At 43.8% G+C, this 21,710-nt stretch overlaps 1 protein-coding gene across 7 annotated transcripts in view; it reads right to left on the bottom strand.

The window, feature by feature from the left end:
* GRIA3 (glutamate ionotropic receptor AMPA type subunit 3) overlaps nucleotides 1-21,710 on the bottom strand; it is a 265,605-nt gene that overhangs the window by 90,534 nt on the left and 153,361 nt on the right. For all 7 annotated transcript variants that reach the window (XR_006295732.1, XM_043570766.1, XM_043570765.1 and 4 more), the window contains one exon: nucleotides 9,462-9,515. Coding sequence is in view for 6 of the 7 variants with exons in the window: in XM_043570766.1 (XP_043426701.1) it covers nucleotides 9,462-9,515 (54 nt within the window). In the remaining variant the exon portion in view is untranslated. The remainder of the gene's footprint in view (nucleotides 1-9,461; nucleotides 9,516-21,710) is intronic.

Genomic DNA, 21,710 nt, shown 5'->3' with positions numbered 1-21,710 from the left:
TAATAACTAGATGTGATGATGAGGTCCTCTGATTTTTGCTTAGACTGGACTTAACGACTTCTAGTGCTGCTTGTACCTTATCGGTTCTGTTTGGTTAAAATTGTTGTCGTTTTTGGCGAATTGCCTTTTCCTTTGGTTGGCCAAAAACAGTGTGCAGAGGGAGAGATGAAAGGAGATGAGAAAAGGCAGAGAAAGACTGGAGGCAATCATAGTGCTCACAGATAGGATGAGTTGAAACTCTACTTTCTCAGTTTCAATGGTTTAGCTATCCGCGCAGTTGACTACTTGCCTCTGTGTAACTAACAATGGCAGTGTTTGTTAGAAATATGGATGTTGTCTCCAGGAGTTAGTCCTTTGAGAGGGAAACTACTCATTTGGATTCGTTAAGTTCTGGTGTTATTTCCTCAATGTATCACTTCTTGACCACGTCACATCTGTCTGATCCAGATGTACTGTTGCCCACATCTGAATGCAACTTTATAAAACCAACTGTGACTTTTGTGTCTATGCAGTTCATCTGGGGACTTGTAAGCCACCCTTGTCTTATTCTCCAAGGCCATCTTTTATACAGATACTGGTTATACAATTGGCATCCAAACACAGATTGTCCCGATTTGAGAATAGCCAGACAAGTCAGTCTTGCAAAGATTCAAATGACTTTAGTATTATCCTGTCTCCCTTGATTTATACATACTGTAATTCAGTTTCCTTCTGGCCGTATGGATAATGGAGAGTTGCAAATAAATATATTCAAAGCTTCCTTTTAGAGCACTTGTTTTCCAGATATGATGTGCAGATTTCCTTCACATAATACTATTCTTAGGGTACATTTTGTACAGAAAGGAAAACAGAGACAAGATAAGTTGGATGACTTTCATTGAGTTGATGGCAGATTATGGGTGAGAAATGGGAAAGGTGGCGTGCCTGTAGGGAAGATAAAAGCAATAGAATGAGGATTGGGAGGCTGCCGAGGGCAAGTATCTATCTCACGATTTGGATGAAGGCTGGCTCTGTCTTTAGTGTTATTTGAATCGTTCATGCGGGTGATGCTTCAACAGGGAAATGCACAGTGATCGTGGTAACTCAAGTTATCAGGTTGCTAATGAGAAGCACAAGTCTTTTTCTAGGAGCAGGTCCATTCCCTCGGGAGGGTGTTGTGTGTGGAGTTGAAGATGACACCACATCAATTAGCACTTGATTATAGGTTGCTTTGTATTGTTCACTTGCATTTTATTCTCTAATCCAATCAACATACTTTGAAACCTTTTAAGTGCTATCCATTGGTAAAATGGCGAGCCATATCAAACTTGCCCTGACCTCATGGCACTTTAGTCCAGTGAGAATTATTAGTATGAATATACAAATAATTACAAGTTGATATAAGTGCTATTTGTGGGAAAAATAGCCACTGATCTTTTTATTAATAGTTATATGGAGGTATAATTTAAATACCATAAAATCCATCCATTTGACACTGAATTATTTAAGGCAAAAATCAGATCATGCCCCACCCCCCACTTGAAATTCTTCAGTGGTTTTTTGTCACTGTTGAAAAAAGCTAAAACTCTTTAACCAGGCTTACCAGCCTTACATAATCTGGAACTCACTCTGCTCTAGCCAAAATTGCCTTCTGACAGTTCAGAGAAGGTATCAAGCTCTTTTCTGCCTCAGGGCCTTGACACATGCTGTTCCCTATGCATGACATGAACTTCCTCTGATTCTTCATATAACTGGATCTTTCTTACAATTTGGATCATTGTTTCAAAGTCACCTTTTCTTTTTTAAAAAAAATGTTTATTCATTTTGAAAGAGAGAGAGAGAGAGAGAGAGAGGGCATGCGTACATGAGCAGGGGAGGGGCAGAGAGAGAGGGCAAGACAGAATCCCAAGCAGGATCCATGCTGTCAGTGCAGAGCCTGACACGGGGCTCGATCCCATGGACCATGAGATCATGACCTGAGCCGAAATCAAGAGTTGGACGCTTAACTGACTGAGCCACCCAGGTGCCCCCCAAATCACCTTTCTGAAAGACCTTTTCTGGCCATGCTATGCAGAGTTTTGATTCTTTTTTTTTTTTTTAATTTTTTTTTCAACGTTTATTTATTTTTGGGACAGAGAGAGACAGAGCATGAACGAGGGAGGGGCAGAGAGAGAGGGAGACACAGAATCGGAAACAGGCTCCAGGCTCTGAGCCATCAGCCCAGAGCCCGACGCGGGGCTCGAACCCGCGGACCGCGAGATCGTGACCTGGCTGAAGTCGGACGCTTAACCGACTGCGCCACCCAGGCGCCCCTGGAGTTTTGATTCTTGATACTCTGCCTTCTCTTCATTCCCTCTCCTACTACCTGTTATATCTCCAGGCTAATTATCATAAGCTGTACAAGTTTTGTCTGTGCGTTATGACTACAAGGTTCTTAAGGACACTACCCTCTGTCTTCCTTGCAGGGGAGTGAACAAGGTATTGGGCATACAAGTGATACAGAGGAAGAAGAACTTACTATAAAGATCTTTAGAGCAGTATTGCCCGAAGTATATGTGGATTGGTGCTGGTCTGCTGTTTGTTGGCAGTCAGAGATGAAAAAAGGGAAGAACTAGAAAGCAAGCCTTTATAAACCTTTATAGCAGTTTGACAGGGTGATATTATGGCTATTAAATGTAACACTTATATTTTATCTATCTTGTTTTGTTTATTTCATGTTTTTAGTAATTTACTTTTGTCGCACTTTTGTTGATCTGTGAAGATTTGGGGGAAAAAACTGGCCCTTCTTCACAGGTAGTTTGAGAAGCACTGTTTTAGAGGACATGATCTGAGAGAGCTTGGGAAAGAAAACAGAATTCTTTCCATTTACCTTACTAGAACATTGGGTAGAGAGTGTCTTTCCTTGTTAATTTCAGGCAGGAAAAAAGAGAGAAAGAGAGAGAGAGAAGGAGAAAGGGATGGGTGATTACGGTTGGGGCATTTTTAGACAGGGAGAATGAGAGTCTCAAAGTTGGCAACTTTAAGTTGACAAGAGACTGTGGATTTCTAAATGCCCGGTAGGAAGTTGGACCCCAGCCCAGTCCCCAATTCCTCATTCCCTTGGTGCTTTGCTGTATCCTATCTCCATTTGGAGAAGAAAGTGAATCCTCTGCCACCAGAGAAGCTGTGTACCCAGGGGAGGTGACTGGGTTCCCGGCATTTGGGACCAGTGGGGATTTTTCCCTTAAATCCCACCTCCTTTGCTTGTCAAGCCAGGCTCCAGCCCAGTGAGCTCTGTGTTTACATGCCCCCTGCTGAGGTGTCATTGTATACAACATGTGGCTTTGAGCATTTGAATTTTTTTTTTTTTTTTTGTAGAACATAAAAATAGGAGAACAAAGGAAGGGAAAGAGTAGAGAACAAAACCAGAAAACCCGGAAGGGGAAGGGAGAAGGGAACAGTTGTTATTGGCAAGCAAAACACATGACCCCCATCTCACTCAAACTTGTTTTCTCTCTAAACAAAGTGGCCCCTTCTCTGTTTCAGGTAACTTCCAGGGCTCAGTAAGCTGCAGAGTTCACTTCTTCAAGCTTAGGTTACAGCTGGTTGCCTCTTTTGGGTTCTGTTTTATGAATGGTGCTTTTGTTTGAGTAAAAATTTGAAAAAACTAGATGTAAGCTAGTGCCCTTCACCCCCACCATTATTTCCTGGCATATTAATAATATGAATGGGGCAGATGGGAGGGAAAGAGAAAAGAGGGAGCAAGAGCAAGAAGGGATATGAGAAAGCAGGAGAGAAAGGAGAGAGAGAGAGAGAGAGAGAGAGAGAGAGAGAGAAGGACAAGGGATTGTGGCAGGAGAGAAGAGAGTGATCGACAGATAGAATTGGTACCTGCTAAGATGCATTTCAAAATGGCCTTTGGACAGGTTTCAAAATGGCCTTTGGACAGGTTTCAAACCCAGATGCACAAGGCTGTCCTTGGTTTTTAAGCCTTTTTGTCTGTAATCACTTTATTCTCATAACTGTATAGTTTGTATTTCATTCATATGCATTTATATCTTTGCCAGTGTTCTTCCGTGACCTTTGTGGGGCTAGCCTTTTGTCTCACTGAGATGCTCGACTGGGTCAAATGGGAGGAGCAAGGTGCTCTGTCAGGAGTCTGAACAACCCACGTTGGAGCCTAGCTTGACAATGGATTAGCTCTGAGACTTTGGGCAAGTCATGTATTTTTTTCAGAGCCATTTTCCTGATGTCTAAAAGGTTTGGGGAGGTGAATAGGTCAGTCTCTCCTCATGGGAGTTCTGAGTAAATTTCGTAAGAAGTCTATAGAAAATAGCTGGCACAGGGGCGCCTGGGTGGCTCAGTTGGTTAAGCGTCCGACTTCGGCTCAGGTCATGATCTCACGGTCCGTGAGTTCGAGCCCTGCGTCGGGCTCTGTGCTGACAGCTCGGAGACTGGAGCCTGCTTCGGATTCTGTGTCTCCCTCGCTCTCTGCCCCTCCCCTGCTCATGCTCTGTCTCTCTCTGTCTCAAAAATAAATAAACATTAAAAAAAAAAGAAAATAGCTGGCACAGCAGAGAAAAGTGTAAGATATGTTAGCTTCCTTCCCTTTGCTGCCCTAGCGCGATGACCTTCTTGATGGACTTCTCATGCGGCCCTCTACCGGTGGCAGCTGACATGACCTAGCTTCCACCTGCAGGGTCAACAGCAGTCTCTCACTCTGGGGTCAGTCTTGACCTAGGCAGGGAAACTGCTGGATCTTCTAAAAGTGGTTAACTGGTACAGCACTGAATGAGTCCACTATGGCTCATGTTCTTCCCTGGCACCTCAAATCTTGGGTTTTTTTTTTTTTGGTCTTATTTTGGGGGCTGGGTGCTGAACATCTGTCGCTGGACCATCTCAACCCAGATCCAATTCACTTTGTGTCAACTGCGAGTTGGTTTGGATTGATCCTTCAGATCCTCAGTCATGTTTAGAACTTAGGGAAAGGGTACTCATACCTTCTTGGCTTCTGCCCACCTGAAATGATTTTAAGTCTGCTTATGACTTTATACTCCTAACAGGGCTCCAGTTTTGTTCTCCCATTTGTATCCTCAGTGTTGTCCTAGCTGCTGTGCCTATACTCTTGCTCCTGGCCTTCTCCGGTCCCAACTGACCCTCCACGAGGGAAGAGATGTAGAGCCGGAAGTGATCTCGGAGTGTTTCCCAAATTGTAGTCATTAATATACCACCTTTATGGTTTTTTGCCATATAGGGAGATCATCTGAGCCACAATTTACCTAATATTTTTCTTTACGTTGACTAAATTCTTTAACTTAAATATCTACTTTACCCTCATTCTAAGGAATGGTATTTATAAAATCACAGACTTGAGATGGTAGTTATCATTCTGCAACACACATTTAGTATAAATTCAAAAGTAGTAATTTTAAGGGCTTTTGCTATGTACTTTCTTATGTACACTAGCTTGTGCCTGTAACTCGAGGAAATAGTGATCTGGTTTACCTCTCCATTCTACAGATCAGGAAACCTGCTTCCTAGCTCCGGGTCTAGTGCTTGTTTTCACTATGCCTGGGGTTGTTAGTCTGGGGTTCTGCACACAGTGACTCGACTATCATTGACACATATGAAAAAATTAAATCACAATACACACATGCCTGGGAATGCGGCGTAAAGGATCCTGATCCAGGGGCTCCGTCGGTTAAGCATCCGACTCTTAATTTCAGCTCGGGTCATGATCTCACGGTTTATGGGATCAAGCCCCATGTGAAGCTCTGCACTGACAGTGAGGAGCCTGCTTGGGATTCTCTCTCTCCCCCCATCTCTCTCTGCCCCTTCCCTGCTCTATCTCTCAAAATAAACATTTTTTTTTTAAAATACCTTGCCATGAAAGAGAGACAGGTTGCCTCACTGACAGATTGTATACATGCTGTTTACCTCTAGTACTAAAGCGGAAAAACATTACCACCTTAGAGTCCTGGAAGAGAAGACAACAATTAATTATGGAACAATCCCTAAAACATGGCATCAGCAACTGATACAGACTTTGTAAGAGACTTTCCTGCTCTCTCCTCATTGGGATGTCCACTTCTGGGCCTGTGTGTCCACCGGGTCCCATCTCTGCCTGTGATTCTAATAGAATCTTTTGCTTCTTCCAAGGACTTCAACAAGCTAAAACTTTCTACAGCTTGTTTGTCTGCTCTGACATGTACACCCTGACCTGTGAAAGGCCTGTGTTGAAGCATTCATGGACTATCCACGGCTTCTCAGTTTAGGATTACCACTGGGGAAAGTCCACGTAACAGCACAGAGAAGTCTTTGTCAGACAGTCGGAGTTCCACGGCAGAGGGCATACAGGGGCTCTGAGCGGCTGATTCCAGAAAGCTTAGGTAAGTGCTGTGACTGTTTTTGACTTTGCATTTGTAGAAGAAGGCAGTGGTCCTGCACTGTTGTTATACCAAGACCCAGATTAGACTTTGTTCCCCTGTGCATGTGTTCTCAGCTTTCATCCAGCTGGCTCATTTTGAAAGGAAGCATCTAAGCTCCACTTACCCTTTTTTGACCATCTAAGTAACTTCTAAATAGTCTTGGTGTGTGTGTGTGTGTGTGTGTGTGCATGTATGCACGCAAGTGTGTGTGCGTGTGCATGCATGCACGTGTGTGTGTGTGTGTGTGTGTGTGTGTGTGTGTATCTGTCTGTCTGTCTTTGGTGGAGGTGTTTGGAGGTATTTTTATCTGCTTTAAAAAGCCTGGAAACCATGGTGGGATAATCTATCTCATTTTTATCAGAAACTAACAACAGTTCCCATCTCTCTTGCCCATAGGCAATTTGCTATACAGTACAGGGACTCATGGAAACATGGCTGAATTCAAATGAAAAGTAGGTCACTGGAGAAAATGGAGTGGCAGCTCAAAGTGTGGTGAGTGAGTTCATGTTTTCCCTAGGCAGACTGACATGACGCTATGTATTAACGTCCTTTCTGAAGGAAGACCACTTGTTCTCGTAGTCGGCTTCCACCCGATGTCTCAGGATTCTGAGTCCTGGTTAGGCGTTCAGCTAACCATTCTTCTCCCCAAACTTGTCCTAATGATTCTCCCTTGCAGTTCTGTCACTCCATAGGCTTTCATTTCTGTCAGGTCTGGGTCTCAGGTTGAAACCAAAGCTCATCTGAAGGATTGTTGGTAGGAAACAGGGAGGCCCGGTTACAATTCTAGAATGGGGAAGGTCTTTACATATCATCTGGTCACTGATGTGCATGGCTCGGATCTCCCTTTAAGATGGAACCTGGCTCGAGGAGTTGAGTTAGCTGACAGCCTCCAGTTTCAGGATCTGCCTCAGCTTTCAGGAGGGAGGTATGTGCTTCCTGGGCAGCTGCCAGCCAATGGCTGAGCAAGGCAGTGGTGCAGTGGCTCATGGGTTCGGGGCAGCGCGGGGTTCTTGGCACTGGAGCTCCCGGTTGTGCTGGCCAAGACTTTCTCGGAACTGTACCGCCGTCTGAAGCTCTTCTCATCACCCTTCCTTCCTTTCCCTCTCCTTTGCTGAGATCAGAAACTCTTCCTTCTCACTGGCGACCCTCTCCCTTTTATTTTGCACAGGCGTCACTCGCAGTAAAGGTCTTGCACTTCTAATTGTATCTTAGCATCTGCTTCCAAGGGACCCAACCAATACAGCAATGAACTCCCCACTCCTGTCTGAGTTTTACAGTAAAGGGAACTGAGGTCCCAAGGAGGTGGAAGTGACTTACCCAAGATCCCACCGCTAGTTAGTAGCAAAGTCAGTACGACAGCCCAAACCTTCTGACCTCTAGTTCAATGCTCTTTCCCAAACTTCAGTAGTCCACGCATCACAGCCACGTATACAAAAGCCAGATTTTGCTATGTGTGCATCCCCCGTGCTCTTGTTTACATGACACATTTGACACATTAAGAAATTAATTCGTTTGTCGGTAAATCCCTACTTTAGCCCTGTATGAAACAATAATATCCATGACATTTGGCTTTTGATGTGCTACTTTTATATTTTTCTAGCACATATCAAATAACACATGGCCATTATAATAAAAAAATTTGTGTGTGCACTACTTAAACTCATCTCATATGCTGTCAGTGATGGGTGAACCCTGGCATGTATAAGGCCAGACAGAAGGAAAAGGGAGAGGGAGGGAGGGAGGGAGGGAGGCAGGCAGGAAGGAAGGAAGGAAGGAGAGGAAAATACTTATTGATGAGAAAGAAATGGTAAAATCCCATCAATAACTGCCTCAGGTGCCTTGCTGGGACATCTGTGTTTCCTGCCAGGCCCTGGCCTAACTTCCAATGAGTCAGCAAACAGCCTTTACTTATTGGTTGCCCCAAAAAACAAATTGAATGCATTCACATGTAAATGAAGAATCAAGATTTCTCCTCCTAAAAGAGTCAATTCATTTGTCCCCCGAATGGTCTGAAGTGCTCCACTTTGAGCAATTTATTGGAGAAGATGCACACTACATTACAAGGCAGTAGCTCTAATCTTCCTCTTATAAAGTGTTTCAATGAACCCACTTCCTAAGAAAGAGGTTTAAGTAACATTTCCTTTCTCGTTTAAAAAATATTAATTATCAAAAACAAAATAAGATTTTTTCTTTGATTTACGAAATCTAAGAGCATAATCATAATAATCTTTCACCTTTGTTGCTATTCTTTTGGTGCAAGAGCTTTATAATCATCATCATTCTGTTGTGCTAATGAAACAAAATCGGGGTTAGAACTCATGTTATGTAATAATTTAATAGATTCTTAGTATCATAGTGATAATTTAACATTTCTCTTTCATTGCATGGAGATGGTATTATTCAGAACCTCTGCTAAACAGATATTACTGATTCAGAAGCCATTTTGTTAATTCCTAAACCAATTGGCTTTTTGGAGAAAGAACTATAAACTAACCTAATGAAATGGTAGCTTCTAGAATAGCACAAATTTTAAAGGCATGGGAAACATGAAGGAAAAGATTCAAGTTGTGTCTTTTTAGAAGTATAAAGGGGGCCGTACGCTTTGACAGGCTCCCTTGATGTTCTGTTCAGACCTGCTTCTGGCATCTGGTTTGAAAAGATCTGGTAGGGGTCTGCTTCTGGAAAGACAAATCCAGTACTGATGGACACATGTACTTGGGTTAATTGGGGAAAGAGTCTGCTTCCTGTGTCCCCTGTCTCTCGTGTTATATTTCAAACCTGGGTAAGATGGTTTACATTTCAAATCCAAATTGAATCTAAGAATAATTGGTGAGGAATCATGTCAAATTACTATGTTTTAAATGAGGAGAGACTATCAGCTTCACAGTTGAAACAGAGACAGCGTAATTGAAAACAAGGCTATTGCATTCAGGGTTTGGTATTTACTGACTCATTTCTTCAAGTGTCTAGAGAACACGTTAGTTTCTTCATGTATTTCTTTTTTGGATGATCGCAGACGACACAAACTAAATAGAATATATTGCCTTGGGAAACAAAAACTCTGCTTGTTCTTACCAGGTTAGCAAGCATGTAGTGATAACCTCTTGAATGTTTTCCCAGGATCACAACCTGCAGAAGAAATAAGAAATCCTGTTTATTTAAGAAGGGCATTTTCAATTACCCAATCAATGGGAAATGCAACAATCAATCAATGGGCTAGAGCAAATTGCTTTTAAGTGATCAACAAAGTGTCAGGTCTTTTACATACAGTAAAATCACAGTTAGCTGGAACAGAGTTCCTTCTGTACATTTCAATTTCAGGCAGAGAATACAGGAAGGATGGCTAATATTAAAGTTAAGAGTGCCAACGACGAGGGAGAAAAAGCTCTCTAAACTTCCAGGTCAGTTGCATCGTTGTCACTTAAAACAGATGGCAGAAGCGATGATGATCCTCCACCCATGAACTGGATTGTGTACTTAGCTGCTGAGACGGAAAATGGGCTGAACTTGGAATACAAATTAGAAAATAGAATGTACAGTCCATTTTTTTTGTTGTTATCTGGAATGCTTAGGGAATAGAACACGCGAGGAATGGGGTTAATGGGATTTTCAGGTTAATCGAGGTTGCTTTCGCCTATTGAAACTTTTCGAAAATGCTTACCTTCCTTTTCCTGCCTAATGTGAAAGATTTGTGACCATTTGTCCAGCTTTTGGTACTGAATGTGATGCCTTACGGGAGTGGGGGTGGGGATTTCCCCCGAGAGGACATTTGGAGATGCCTGGGGGCATTTTTCGGAGTCACATCTGGAAGGGTATCTAGTGGGGAGAGGCCAGTGATGATGCTAAACATCCTACAGTGTGTGGCGCAACCCCCCAAAACAAAGAATTATCTGGTAAAAAAGATGTCAATAGGGCCGAGGTTGAGAAATCCTGCCTTGGGGTCATCATTCTTATGGTCATTTTCATGAGTAACGCTGTATTAATTCTAAGCCTGACAGTTTACCAAATGCATTTTTGTTCTTTCAAAATATATGAGTGGATTGAGTAATTTCCAACCAAATATATTGGTTGTCAGTCGGAAGTTTTTGACTGAATAGTTGACGTTAGCTTATTTCCAGATAGCTGAGATGAGCAAATTCTGGTTAATTGAGGATTTTATAAAATGTCATTTTATTAAGTACTGAGTATGTACAAAGTACTGTACCGAATACAGGGAGTGGGGACAAGGAGGGGGTGACACAGACGTGAAAGATACAACCAGAAGTGGAAAAAGGTTTTGTGCTAGGTCTGAAGCCGATACCACTTTACGAGCCCTCTTTAAGAAAAGCAGTACAAAATTACGAACAGTAAGGCCTTGGAAAGAACCCATGTGGGTAAGGCACAATTAAGCTTATGGTTCGTGTGAAGTTCCATCGTGGACACAGGTATCAAAGGGTTTAAAAACAGCTTGGGAAGACAACAAAGCTGCATACATGTCAAACCCGAACTATATGTGTCAAAGGCCACAGTAATAGTCAACACAGCCGCCCTTCATCGAGTACCTAATATATGCCAGCCACTGTCCTGGGTGTTTTACATGTATTTAATCCCCAGAACAACTTAACAGATTAAATGTCATTAGTTTTATTTTACAGATGAGGAACCTCAGCTAGAGAGAGTTTAAGCAGCACGCCCAAGGCCACACAGCTCAGAAGCAGTAAAGCTGGGATTAGAACCTGGGTCTGTCTGCCTCTAGAACCCGTATTTTTGGCGGTACGTTACACGGTTCCTTAATATGTGCTAGTTGTCAAATAGCAATACTTGTTCTATGTTCTTGGAGAAGAGGAAGAAAACGTATCTAAGGTCTGCTGGGATGGATCAGGAAGGCTTCCTGGAGAAGATAACTTTTAAGCTGGCCCAGAGGAGTGGAACCACATGTATGTATGTTTGTTTGTTTAAAGTTTATTTATTTATTTTGAGAGAGAGGAGGGCAGAGAGAGAGAGAGAGAGAGAGAGAGAGAGAGAATCCCAAGCACAGAGCCCATGCTGTCAGCACAGAGCCTGATGCAGGGTTCGATCCCATAAACCATGAGATCGTGACCTGAGCCAAATCAAGAGTTGGACGCTTAACCGACTGAGATACCCACGCACCCGAGAACCACATATTTAAATATCATGCTGGCATTAGAAGCTCTCCATGCATTTCAAGGGCTGAGAGAGAAAGAGAGAGAGAGGGAGAGAGAGAGAGAGAGAGGGTGAGAGAGAGAGAGGGTGAGAGAGAGAGAAAGAGAAGGCTGTTTTCGATTAATTTAAAATATGAGCCACATTTCTGACTGATTATTTATGGAGGAAATGAAAGGTTAATGAATGTCTTGAGGAAGTGATTTCTCACGCTGCCATGACACAAAATGAGCTGTTAGGTATCTGCTGGGATGTATTCTTCAGTGTCCGCTTTTGAGAAACATCCTTACTAGTGACATTTGTTAACTTTTGATGGCAAGTTGGGGCCATACATTTGTTGAATTTTTAATTCACTGACAACCCTCAACATAATAAAATCAGAGGGTTTTGAATTCCGCCAGAAAAATGAGCAAGATTCCTAAGGACATCTAGCAGAGAGAGCTTAGGGCAATAAAGCAGCAAGCCCAAAGGAAATGGAGTCTTGGTCACCAAAGGAAGGGCTTAGTGTCCTTTTGAGCAGAGGGAAGGTGAAGGGATCCATAGCAGTATTGGTGTTGTGAGCAAAGCCCCGAATGAGAACCCAGGAGTCCAACCCTGTCACGTACTCACTGTTTGCTTGTGGGCAAATCACTCAGCTTACCCCAGTCTCCATGTCCTTATCTGTCATCTGGGGCAATGAACCTGACCCTTCCTGTCTCAGCAGTGCAGTCAAGATCAAACTGAAGAACACGTACAGAAATGGTCAGGACGTGCTTCATGGAACCACGTGAGGTTAAACAACCGTGGGAGGGAGTCATTCCCTGACACATTGTGTTTTGGGTTCAGGAAACCCTGAGGCTATTGGAATATCTGCCTTGGTCCCTGCCCAGAGGGTCTGTCCAAAAGAAAGTCGCTTATTTGAAGATAGCTGTCTCACATCATCACCTTCGAAAGCTTAGCTTATGCTGTAAGAGATGGGAAAGTTCTGTAAGGAGAGGAACCTTTTTGTGTCACAGAGCTGCCGCCTCGAAGGCCATAATTATTTCCTCACCCTTACTTTCAGTGCCTTCTTAACTCTTACTTGACACCCGGTTCTGAACAATCTTGGTTTTTCAGTTCACGGTGAGTGAGAAGCTGTCAGTCAGAAGGGGTGTGTGGAGAGGGAGGGAGTATTAGAAAGAGGTATGTGAGCAGCAGAGGAAGCGACAGACTGGTTTAGAGGCGCAGCAGACAACATCGTATGGTGTGATCATGGATGTTCGTTGTGAATGCCTGAGTCATCGGGGTATGGTCTGTCGGCATTGGTAATTTCTGCTGAAAAAACCCACAATACATGTTGTGGGAGGTTGCCATCAGAAATGGTCAAAGTCCCAGTCCTTAAAAGGGTACACTCCACTCTCTCGAATTCTTACTTACACGAGGCAGCAGCGATCCTCCTGATGTGAGCTAAGTGAGGCCTTGCTGTGAAAAGTGTCAGGTTTTGCTCTCCGTCTTTCCCTTTTTTGAATTTTTGGTGCAGGGCTTGTGGGAGTGCGGGTGGGGTGGGAGGGTTGCGTGTGATAGCATGCACAAAAGAACTAGTTAATGGGAGTGATTCTTGTTCAGTTAGTCCTCAATCTTTATTCTTTCCCTCTGCTATAGATGAACAAGGCATACATTGTACCCTTAGTTATTTAATGACTCTGCTAACCAAGAGAATATTCAACTTGGCTTTTACAGTAATTATAATAGCTCGTTCTGAATTAGTTTCAGAACTTCATGTATAAAAGCTGTCTTAATGGTCTACTTTGAAATTTAAGGAGGAACTTCCAAGTTCCCAAATCCATGAGCGGTATTCACTGTGCCTTTAGAAGATCTGTTGGAGATGATGGGTGGCTAGATATGATGGCGGATACGATAAATGTAATAAGGAGAAGCGCATGAAGTGTAGATAAAATTCATTGTCTTAAGGACAGTTATTTTTATCCTCACAAATAGGACCTGAAAGAAAATAATGCCACGATCCCATTTCGTCGAAACTTAAACCACAGTTTCATTTGCAGATAAAAACAGCTCTCACATACTAACTCACTGAGTCGTGCATACAGCGTTGCATTAAATTAGTTGTTAAAGCAGTCAGTGAATCATGGTCTACCTATTTGGGGGAAGTGTTCCCTTATTGACTCCCCCATCCACTTATCCAGGAAATTGGAGGCTGGGTTTCACCGAATAGTTAAAAATAATTCAGAAAACGTTCGGTTGGTTTTCTAGGTAGGAGGCCATTTCTTTTCCAGTCTAATGCTCAATCTACACATTTTCATAATTTTAGAAATTTGAAATGAAATTGCTCCATAAGACTATTTGAGAAAGGCCCACACACCCTTTGGGAGCAGAAGCATCTGTTTTTCTATGCTCACATTAAAAAAAAATATATATGTGTGTGTGGAAAAGTGTCTGTGATTTGTTCCCCTTAGATCCATCTGGTATGTAGACCTAAGTATCTCCATGTTTGGATTTTCTGCATCAGTGCCAAAAAAGGATCTATGTATAAAGATCGATCTTGCTTTGGGTACAGAACATGCCTTCCCACTCACCTTAATCTGCTCCTCTTTGATTTAGGTACCCTGAGAACATTTGGGGGGCTGGGGAGAGAAATGAGGGAGGTTTCCAGTTTTAATTCACCAGACTCGCCTCTTGTACAGGTATTTTCTCTCTCAGGAACAAAACACTCTCCTTGTGTTCGAAGGGAAAACATTTTTTTCAACATTCCCCCTCCCTTTCCTGCTTCCTCAGTTATAAAAAGATACTGTCGTTCTATGGCAACCTATCTAATTTCAGCTGTATTGGGAGTTAAATAGTAGTATGCTACAAAAAATCAGCCTTAGAATATGCCACACTGCCCAGAAGAAATCTTCCATCAGATATGATAAAAGGCGTTCATTTTCTTGAATGAAAACCCCAAGCTACTAAATTGCTTTAGTCTTAGTATACATATATCAGAAGTCAATTCCGTTAGAATTATTTTGTAATAATCTCAATCTGCACACACATGCTCTCCTCTAACGGAAAGACAGTGCTTCATGTTGCGGTCATCTGACTTGAATAAACGTGCTGGATTAGTGAGGCGGAGAAGAGCCAGTCGCCCATCCCAGAGTTAGCCCAATGGTGGTGGGGCTGGGGGTGGCGCTGATGGAGAAAGAGAGGCTAAAGCTTTTCATAAAGAAGGAAAACGGGAGTACAACCGAGAAATCTCATCAGTGTTTATGCTGTCTACTGGGGAAGCTTATGCAGAGAGAAGGCAATTGAATAAAGCATCAAATAACATGCTAGGATGTGAGGATTAGAGGGCAAGGATTTCACCAAAGAACACGTCTTTGGGAAGTTTCACTTCCCAGACGTTAATAGTGCATTCACTATGACTGAATGGCATATGTGGAAGATTTAATGCTGAACAGCAGGGCAGGCAAAGAGAATGTGCAAATGAGAGGCAATACATGGCCACAAGTGAGTCAAAGGAGCAACAGGTTATTCCCGCTCCTGTGGATAAGGGGCCATTTCAGTGCATGCTGACCTTGGTGGGAACACCTCACTGTGTTAACCCAAACACAGTATTTCTCAAATTTCGTTCCTTCACAGACTTCCTTCCATTTGTGTCCTATCCACATACCACAATACTATTATTTACTTAATATTTACCTTCATAGCTACTCCTTCTCTTAAATTTAGCCGTGTCTAAAGCCTTAATATCCATGAAACTACATACGAGAAAATAAATACAGCTGTATAAAAATAAAATATATTTATCGAGACCTCACTGAAAATCCTACAGTATACCACAAGGGGCGGTGGGAAATACTGCCTTAAAGCCTTGTCACGTCTTTAGGGAAGAGAATGTAGATCATGTCTCCCTGTCCTGATAAAATAAGGTTAATTTGCCTTATGGTTCAAACATGGAGCATCCTTATCTACTTTCAAAGGTTCATGAGTTTTGTAAGAGAGCACGATGGGCAGTGTTTTGGGGGTAACAAATAATGCCTGGGACTGGGTACAAGTGACAAATCGGGAAACTTACAAAAACATTTCTCAAGTCAATTTACATGTACTGCCTCACGTGCGGGAAGTCCAGCAGCTTTGATGGGTTAGAGTCCTTTGTCATGGGGTCAGTAATTAATATTCAAACATCGGGACCTTTCCACCAGAACTTCCTGTAAAATGATGTATTTTCAAACACTGTGCCTTTTCCTGGAGTACCTCATCTGGAAGACCTTTCACAGTACCCTATTTATATTTGGAAATATTCTAGATGTTTCTTCAGGTAGAGGTAGGGTGATTCTAACTAGTATTTAACCTAGAATAATACAGCAAAAAGGACCTTAGTTTCTCTTCAACATAGCCATATGTATGACTTTTGTAGTCTCTCTCTCTGCATTTTTATTGGGTACCCTTCCAAATTATTTTAAACAATACATTTTTTATGAAAAATTAAAAAAAATGTTTATTTATTTTTGAGAGAGAGACAGAGCACGAGTAGAGGAAGGGCAGAGAGAGAGAGGGAAACACAGAATACGGAGCAGGCTCCAGGCTCTGCGCTGTCAGCGCAGAGCCTGACGCGGGGCTCAAACTCCTGAACCTGGAGATCACGACCTGAGCCGAAGTTGGACGCTTAACCAACTGAGCCACCCAGGTGCCCCTAAACAAGACATTTTTAAACAACAGTGTTCTTCATGTATTCTTTAAAATTTACTGTCCATTATTTTATGTTCACACTTACAACTTGGGCTTTCATATTTACAACTTTATTCTAAATGTCAAATGGTATCTTTTTTTTCTTTTCTCTGTAGATTTTGTAAAATAGTTTGGGCCCAAAGCACTATAATCCTGAATGTCTAAGACCTACTTGAAGGACTATACAGGTGGTGAGCAGAGGGCTTGAGAATGCCAGTGGACTCGTTCCTTGTATTTTTTCTTCACTACTTGGATTAAAAAGGAAAAAAAAAAAGGAACGGCAACATGTGGCATACAGCCAAGCAGTTGCTCAAATATGTGTTGTTTCCAACCACAACCATGACTACAACCACGACCACGACCATGACCACGACCACGACCACCTGGGGCTAGGTGGAGTAGTGTAGGACTTACTTCACTCACCAACGAGTCACCCTCTCCCACCTTTAGGTATCAATCAGGATCAACAACTCTAGCATCACACCTAAAATGACACCTTACAGCGTTTATACTTCTCTTTATAGATGTGATCTCAATCACCCTTGAAGCTTGGAACAAATTGGTATTTATTAATGGTGATGTACTAGAAAGAGCCAGATGGTTCTGGATTCAAATCCTGCCATTTACTCGTTAGCTCCATTACAGTGTGCAAAACTGAACCTTGGATGGTCGGGTAGAGTATTGGAAACCCAGGGTCAGCCCGGAATGATGGAGCCTCCATGTTGGGAGGGGAGAGAAAAGAACGTTTGGTGTGGGGATATAGAGAATGAGATGTCCTCCTTACAACCCCCTGAGGGCTCCTCTGTGGATGTATCTTCTGTTTGTGCAATGCTTCCAGCATTCAACATCCTAGTCTGTGAGATTTTCTGATTGCTGAAGGAAGTGAGTGGACAAGTTTATATTTTCAAATAAAAGTAAATTATCTCTTAGAAACCCAGTATATTCTGGGGCCTTTGTTTTCTTAGGATAGTTGCTTACTTGGCAAGTTTCTCCCTCTTCTAAGACCCATGTCACTGAAGTGTCTGTCAATTTCGAAATGGATGACAAACGATAGAGGCTTAGGTCATGGTAGGCCAAACAGAATTCTCCTAATTTGCAAATGTTCTGTTTGGTTTTTCACTCCTTTTTTTTTTTTTGTTTAAGTTTATTTAGTTTGAGAGAGAGCATGTGCCACTGGGGGAGGGGCAGAGAGAGAGGGAAAGAGAGAGAATCCCAAGCAGGTTCTGCACTATCAGTGAGAAGCCTAATGTAGGGCTTGAACTCATGAGCCATGAGATCATGACCTGAGCTGAAATCCAGAGTAGGACGTTCACCCACCTGAGCCAGCCGGGCGCCCTGGTCTTTCACTCTTGCTATTTGCATTCAGCATTATGTTCCCCACTCTGATAGCTTATCCACCTTTGTGGTCCCACTGACATGACGACAGTTCAAGCACTCTAGGCAGAATTACAGACTTTCAGCCCAAAGCAGGGCTCCTGAAAGCTGATTATTAAATATTCAGGAATTTCATGAGCCAGTTATTAAACCACTGGTAGCTTGAAAGCGGCCATGGTAGTAGTATTTACACACTAGAAATCAGCCAACACTACAAATCAAGGCTTTTCCCCCTTGAGAGCCAGTTTACTCAGAAGGAATATGGATCAAGGTCCCTAGTGGATGGAAGAGCTGCCTCTCTTCACATTTCATTCACCTCTTCTTTTTATTATTTTTTTAAATGTTTAGTTTTGAGAGAGAGAGAGAGAGAGAGCGCGCGGGCACACACGCGCAAGTGGGGAGGGGCAGAGAGAGCGGAACAGAGGATCCAAAGCAGGCTCTGTGCTGACAACAGAGAGCCCGACATAGGGCTCGAATTCACGAGCCGTGAGATCACGACCCGGTCTGAAGTCAGACGCTTAACCCCGACGCCCCCACTCGCCTCTTCTTCTAATGAACATTTGTTGAGTGCCTGCTCTGTGCCAATCCTGGGGGGAGGCAGACACTGGGGAGACAGAGGTCACCAAAACCTGGTCCCTGGCCTAGAGGATCTCAACACCAGAGTAGGAAAAACTGCCCAGTTGACAGACAATTACAACCCAGTGGGAGAAACACGAGAGCAGAAATATGTACGTGGTACAAGTGAGGAGAGAATGATGAACTCATAACCCACTTGAGATAGAAAGTACTTTGTCTCCAACTAAAGACCTAAAGAATTTTTTCCCGTGGTTTTTATAAGTGGGAACCTGACAAACAGGTGACTTAAAGGGAATGCTATTTTGAAAACGGAGAGATGTATTTCAGAGGGCCATTTCTCTTGATTTCAGGAGAGCCTTGCTGTTTTCCAGTGCTTACCCACTAGAGGAAAGATTTTTATTTAGACCAAGATAGGCATTTGTTGTGATGGCAGCCCGGGCTGGCTCCAATGAGACGTCGTGAATGAAATGATTGCTTGGAAAGGCCAAGTTAGAAGGGGGATAAGTGGTTATATGGTAAACAGAATGGGATCTGCCAGATTTACCAGTTACAGGCTGTGTAACCTTAGGCGAGTTACTCAACCTCTGAAACTCAGTTTTCCATGTAAAACAGAGAACATAATAGTTAATAGGGAGTAGAGTAAGGTGGTCAAGAATGCAGGGTAGACTGCCTGGTTTAGAGTCCCTACTTTGCCCTTTATTATTTTTTTAATGTTTATTTTTGAGAGACAGATTGTGCAAGTGGGGGAGGGAGAGAGAGGAGGGGACAGAGGATCTGAAGTGGCTTCCGCACTCACAGCGGCGAGCCTGATGTGGGGCTCGAACCCATGAACAGTGAGCTCACGACCTGAGCTGAAGTCGGATGCTCAACTGACTGAGCTACCCAGGTACCCCTACTTTGCCCTTTAATAGCTGTGTAGATTTGAGCAATTAACTCTCTGTGTTTCAGTATCCTCATCTGTAAAACGGGTCTGTCATTAGTGCCTACATCATAGAATTGCAGCAAGGAATAAATGAAATAACGCATCTATAGTTCTTAACATAGTGCCTGTTGCTTATCCTATATTAATGGATTCCCTTCCTTATTCCTATTGCAATGGCCCCTCCCTCCATTCTTTGCCACAGAAATCACATCTATCCTACAAAACAGATGAACATAAGGGAAGGGAAGCGAAAATAATATAAAAACAGGGAGGGGGACAAAACAGAAGAGACTCTTAAATATGGAGAACACACTGAGGGCTACTGGAGGGGTCGTGGGAGGGGGGATGGGCTAAACGGGTAAGGGGCATTAAGGAGTCCAGTCCTGAAATCCTTGTTGTGCTATATGCTAACTAACTTGGATGTAAATTAAAAAAATAAAGTAAAAAAAAAAAAGAAATCACATCTATCCTTCAAGGCCCAGTTCATATGCAGCCACTTCCACGAAGGCTTCCCTGATTTCATGTCCCTCACTCTCAAAATGTACAGAAGTGGCTTCCTGCTGCCCCGGGGTAAAGGATATGGAGAGGCATCAGGATTTGGTGCAGAGCGGGTACTGGGGCCACTGATCAGGATAGCACTGGGTTGGAGGTGCAAGGAAGGAGTTGAGGTTTGGGTGCAGAGTTCAGGCATTTGAGTCGAGCGTGAAAACGGGACGGGAAGCAGGGGGTAAAACAACAACACGGTAACCAGCACCGAGGCCCTGCACCGCCCCCCTCCTCTCGTGCCCCCAACGCTGATCAGGAACAGGAATCCAAGGCACATTGAAACCACGGTTGAGAAGATGTGTGTGGGGAGCTGGAGGGGGTGGGGCAGGGTTCTGCCCAGAGACAAAGAAGCACAGGACAACTGAACCAGTCCTGTGTAGTTACCACAGTGTTTCTACCACAGGCGAGAATGGGGGTTGGGAGAGGGTCTCCGCTCTGCATGGTAGGCAGTTGCCCGGGACACTCGGGCCGCCCCACCCTGACAGTAACAACTGGTCCTTGGCGTTATCCACCTTCATTTTCAGAGCAGGGAGGCAGAGCTATTCTGGGCTTTCCTCACTTCAATCCGCCGAGGCCCTGGGGGACAGAGAGAACACTGGGAACACGATCCACATTCCCCGGAGGCCCAGGCTACAGGAATGTCGTAGGACGGTCGTTCTCAAAGTGTGTGCTGTGTGGATCATCTGGAGAGCCTGTGAAGAGGCAGGTCCCTCAGCACCTCTGCAGAGAATCTGCTTCAGAAGGTCTGGGTTAGGGCCAGGGAGTCTGCCTTTTAGCCACCCCCCCCCCATCCTGTTGCACACTGAAATCTAAGAAGTACCTTTCCATACGATAATAAGTGCGCTCGGAAAAGCTAAAAGCAGGATCCTCGGTGATGGGATTCTCAGGAAAGGGGATAAGAAGGGACACGGTGGGCTTGTGGCGTGCTCCCTTGGGATGTTTCCACGGGGAGGGAAAGGGGGCGGCCCGAGGGCACTCGCTCAGACTCCTAGAACACGAGCCAAAGGGGGGAGGTCTTTGAAAGACTCTTGTTTTAGACGGGACAGCACCGGAGGCAGACCCTGAGACAAAGACTTGGGGGCCAGCAGTTGCGATTGCAGAAAGTGCTGGTAGGGGAGTGAGGAAATGAGACAGCAAAGGGAAAGCGGCCAATCCATATGTTGCTTCCCTCTCTCCCATCCCCTAGGTCTTCGCTCACATACCCCACAGCACGTAGCCCCAGGGCATGGCACCAACGTGATGGTCACTAAATGCTTCTAAGAGGCAGGGAAGGCTGGCTCCTGCAGAGGATGAGGCCTTTTAGACTAGACTTTGAATAATGGGGGGCAGGGGGCTGTTGCTGGCAGACAGAAGGGAAAAGGGGATCCCGGTGAGAAGATGCCCTGGACGAAGGCCTGGTGGTGGGAAGTGACAGAAGACAAACATAAGCTAACATTTGTTGAGTGTTTACTGTGTACAAGGCTCCGGGTACACTGGCTTTTCATGTGCTTTATCTCCCTGAATCCTCACCACAACCCTTGAAGGTGGGTACTAGTATTCATTTCATCTTCCCTGTCAGGAAACTGAGGCCCAGAGAAATCGGGTAACTCGCTCGAGGCCTCACAGGCAGAAAGTGATGGAGCCTGGAGTCGAGTCAGATCCGCCCGACTCCCAGGCCCAGTCATGGAGCGGCAGCAGCTCTACTAATAATTACTGATCATAAGAACTATTATTCAACAAAGACTGAGTGCCTCCTGTTATTATGTATTATTACCTAAGTGGGGAGCAGTTATGGCCTGAATCTTTGGAAACTCTCTTTTGTTGCGGGGCATCCTGGGAATTTCTCTTTGGTTTCCCCTAATTATTTCTCAAAGCTTCGGGCCTGGTTCATATGATCATGACTCCAATTTTCGATTCCCTATCAGCGTACGACATGAGTTGCCATTGTCTAATCACAAGCTGCGCTTGTGATGAACGCCGGATAATCAGAACAAAAGCACAGGAAAAATAATTAGGGAAGCAAAGGGAAGAGGCTCAGAGCCTTGAATAAGAGACTGTGTGAAGGTTTCTAGGACTCAGTCCCT

Source organism: Prionailurus bengalensis, chromosome X, assembly GCF_016509475.1.
Source record: "Prionailurus bengalensis isolate Pbe53 chromosome X, Fcat_Pben_1.1_paternal_pri, whole genome shotgun sequence".
NCBI lineage: Eukaryota > Metazoa > Chordata > Mammalia > Carnivora > Felidae > Prionailurus > Prionailurus bengalensis.
This window is presented reverse-complemented; position numbering and strand designations above follow the sequence as displayed.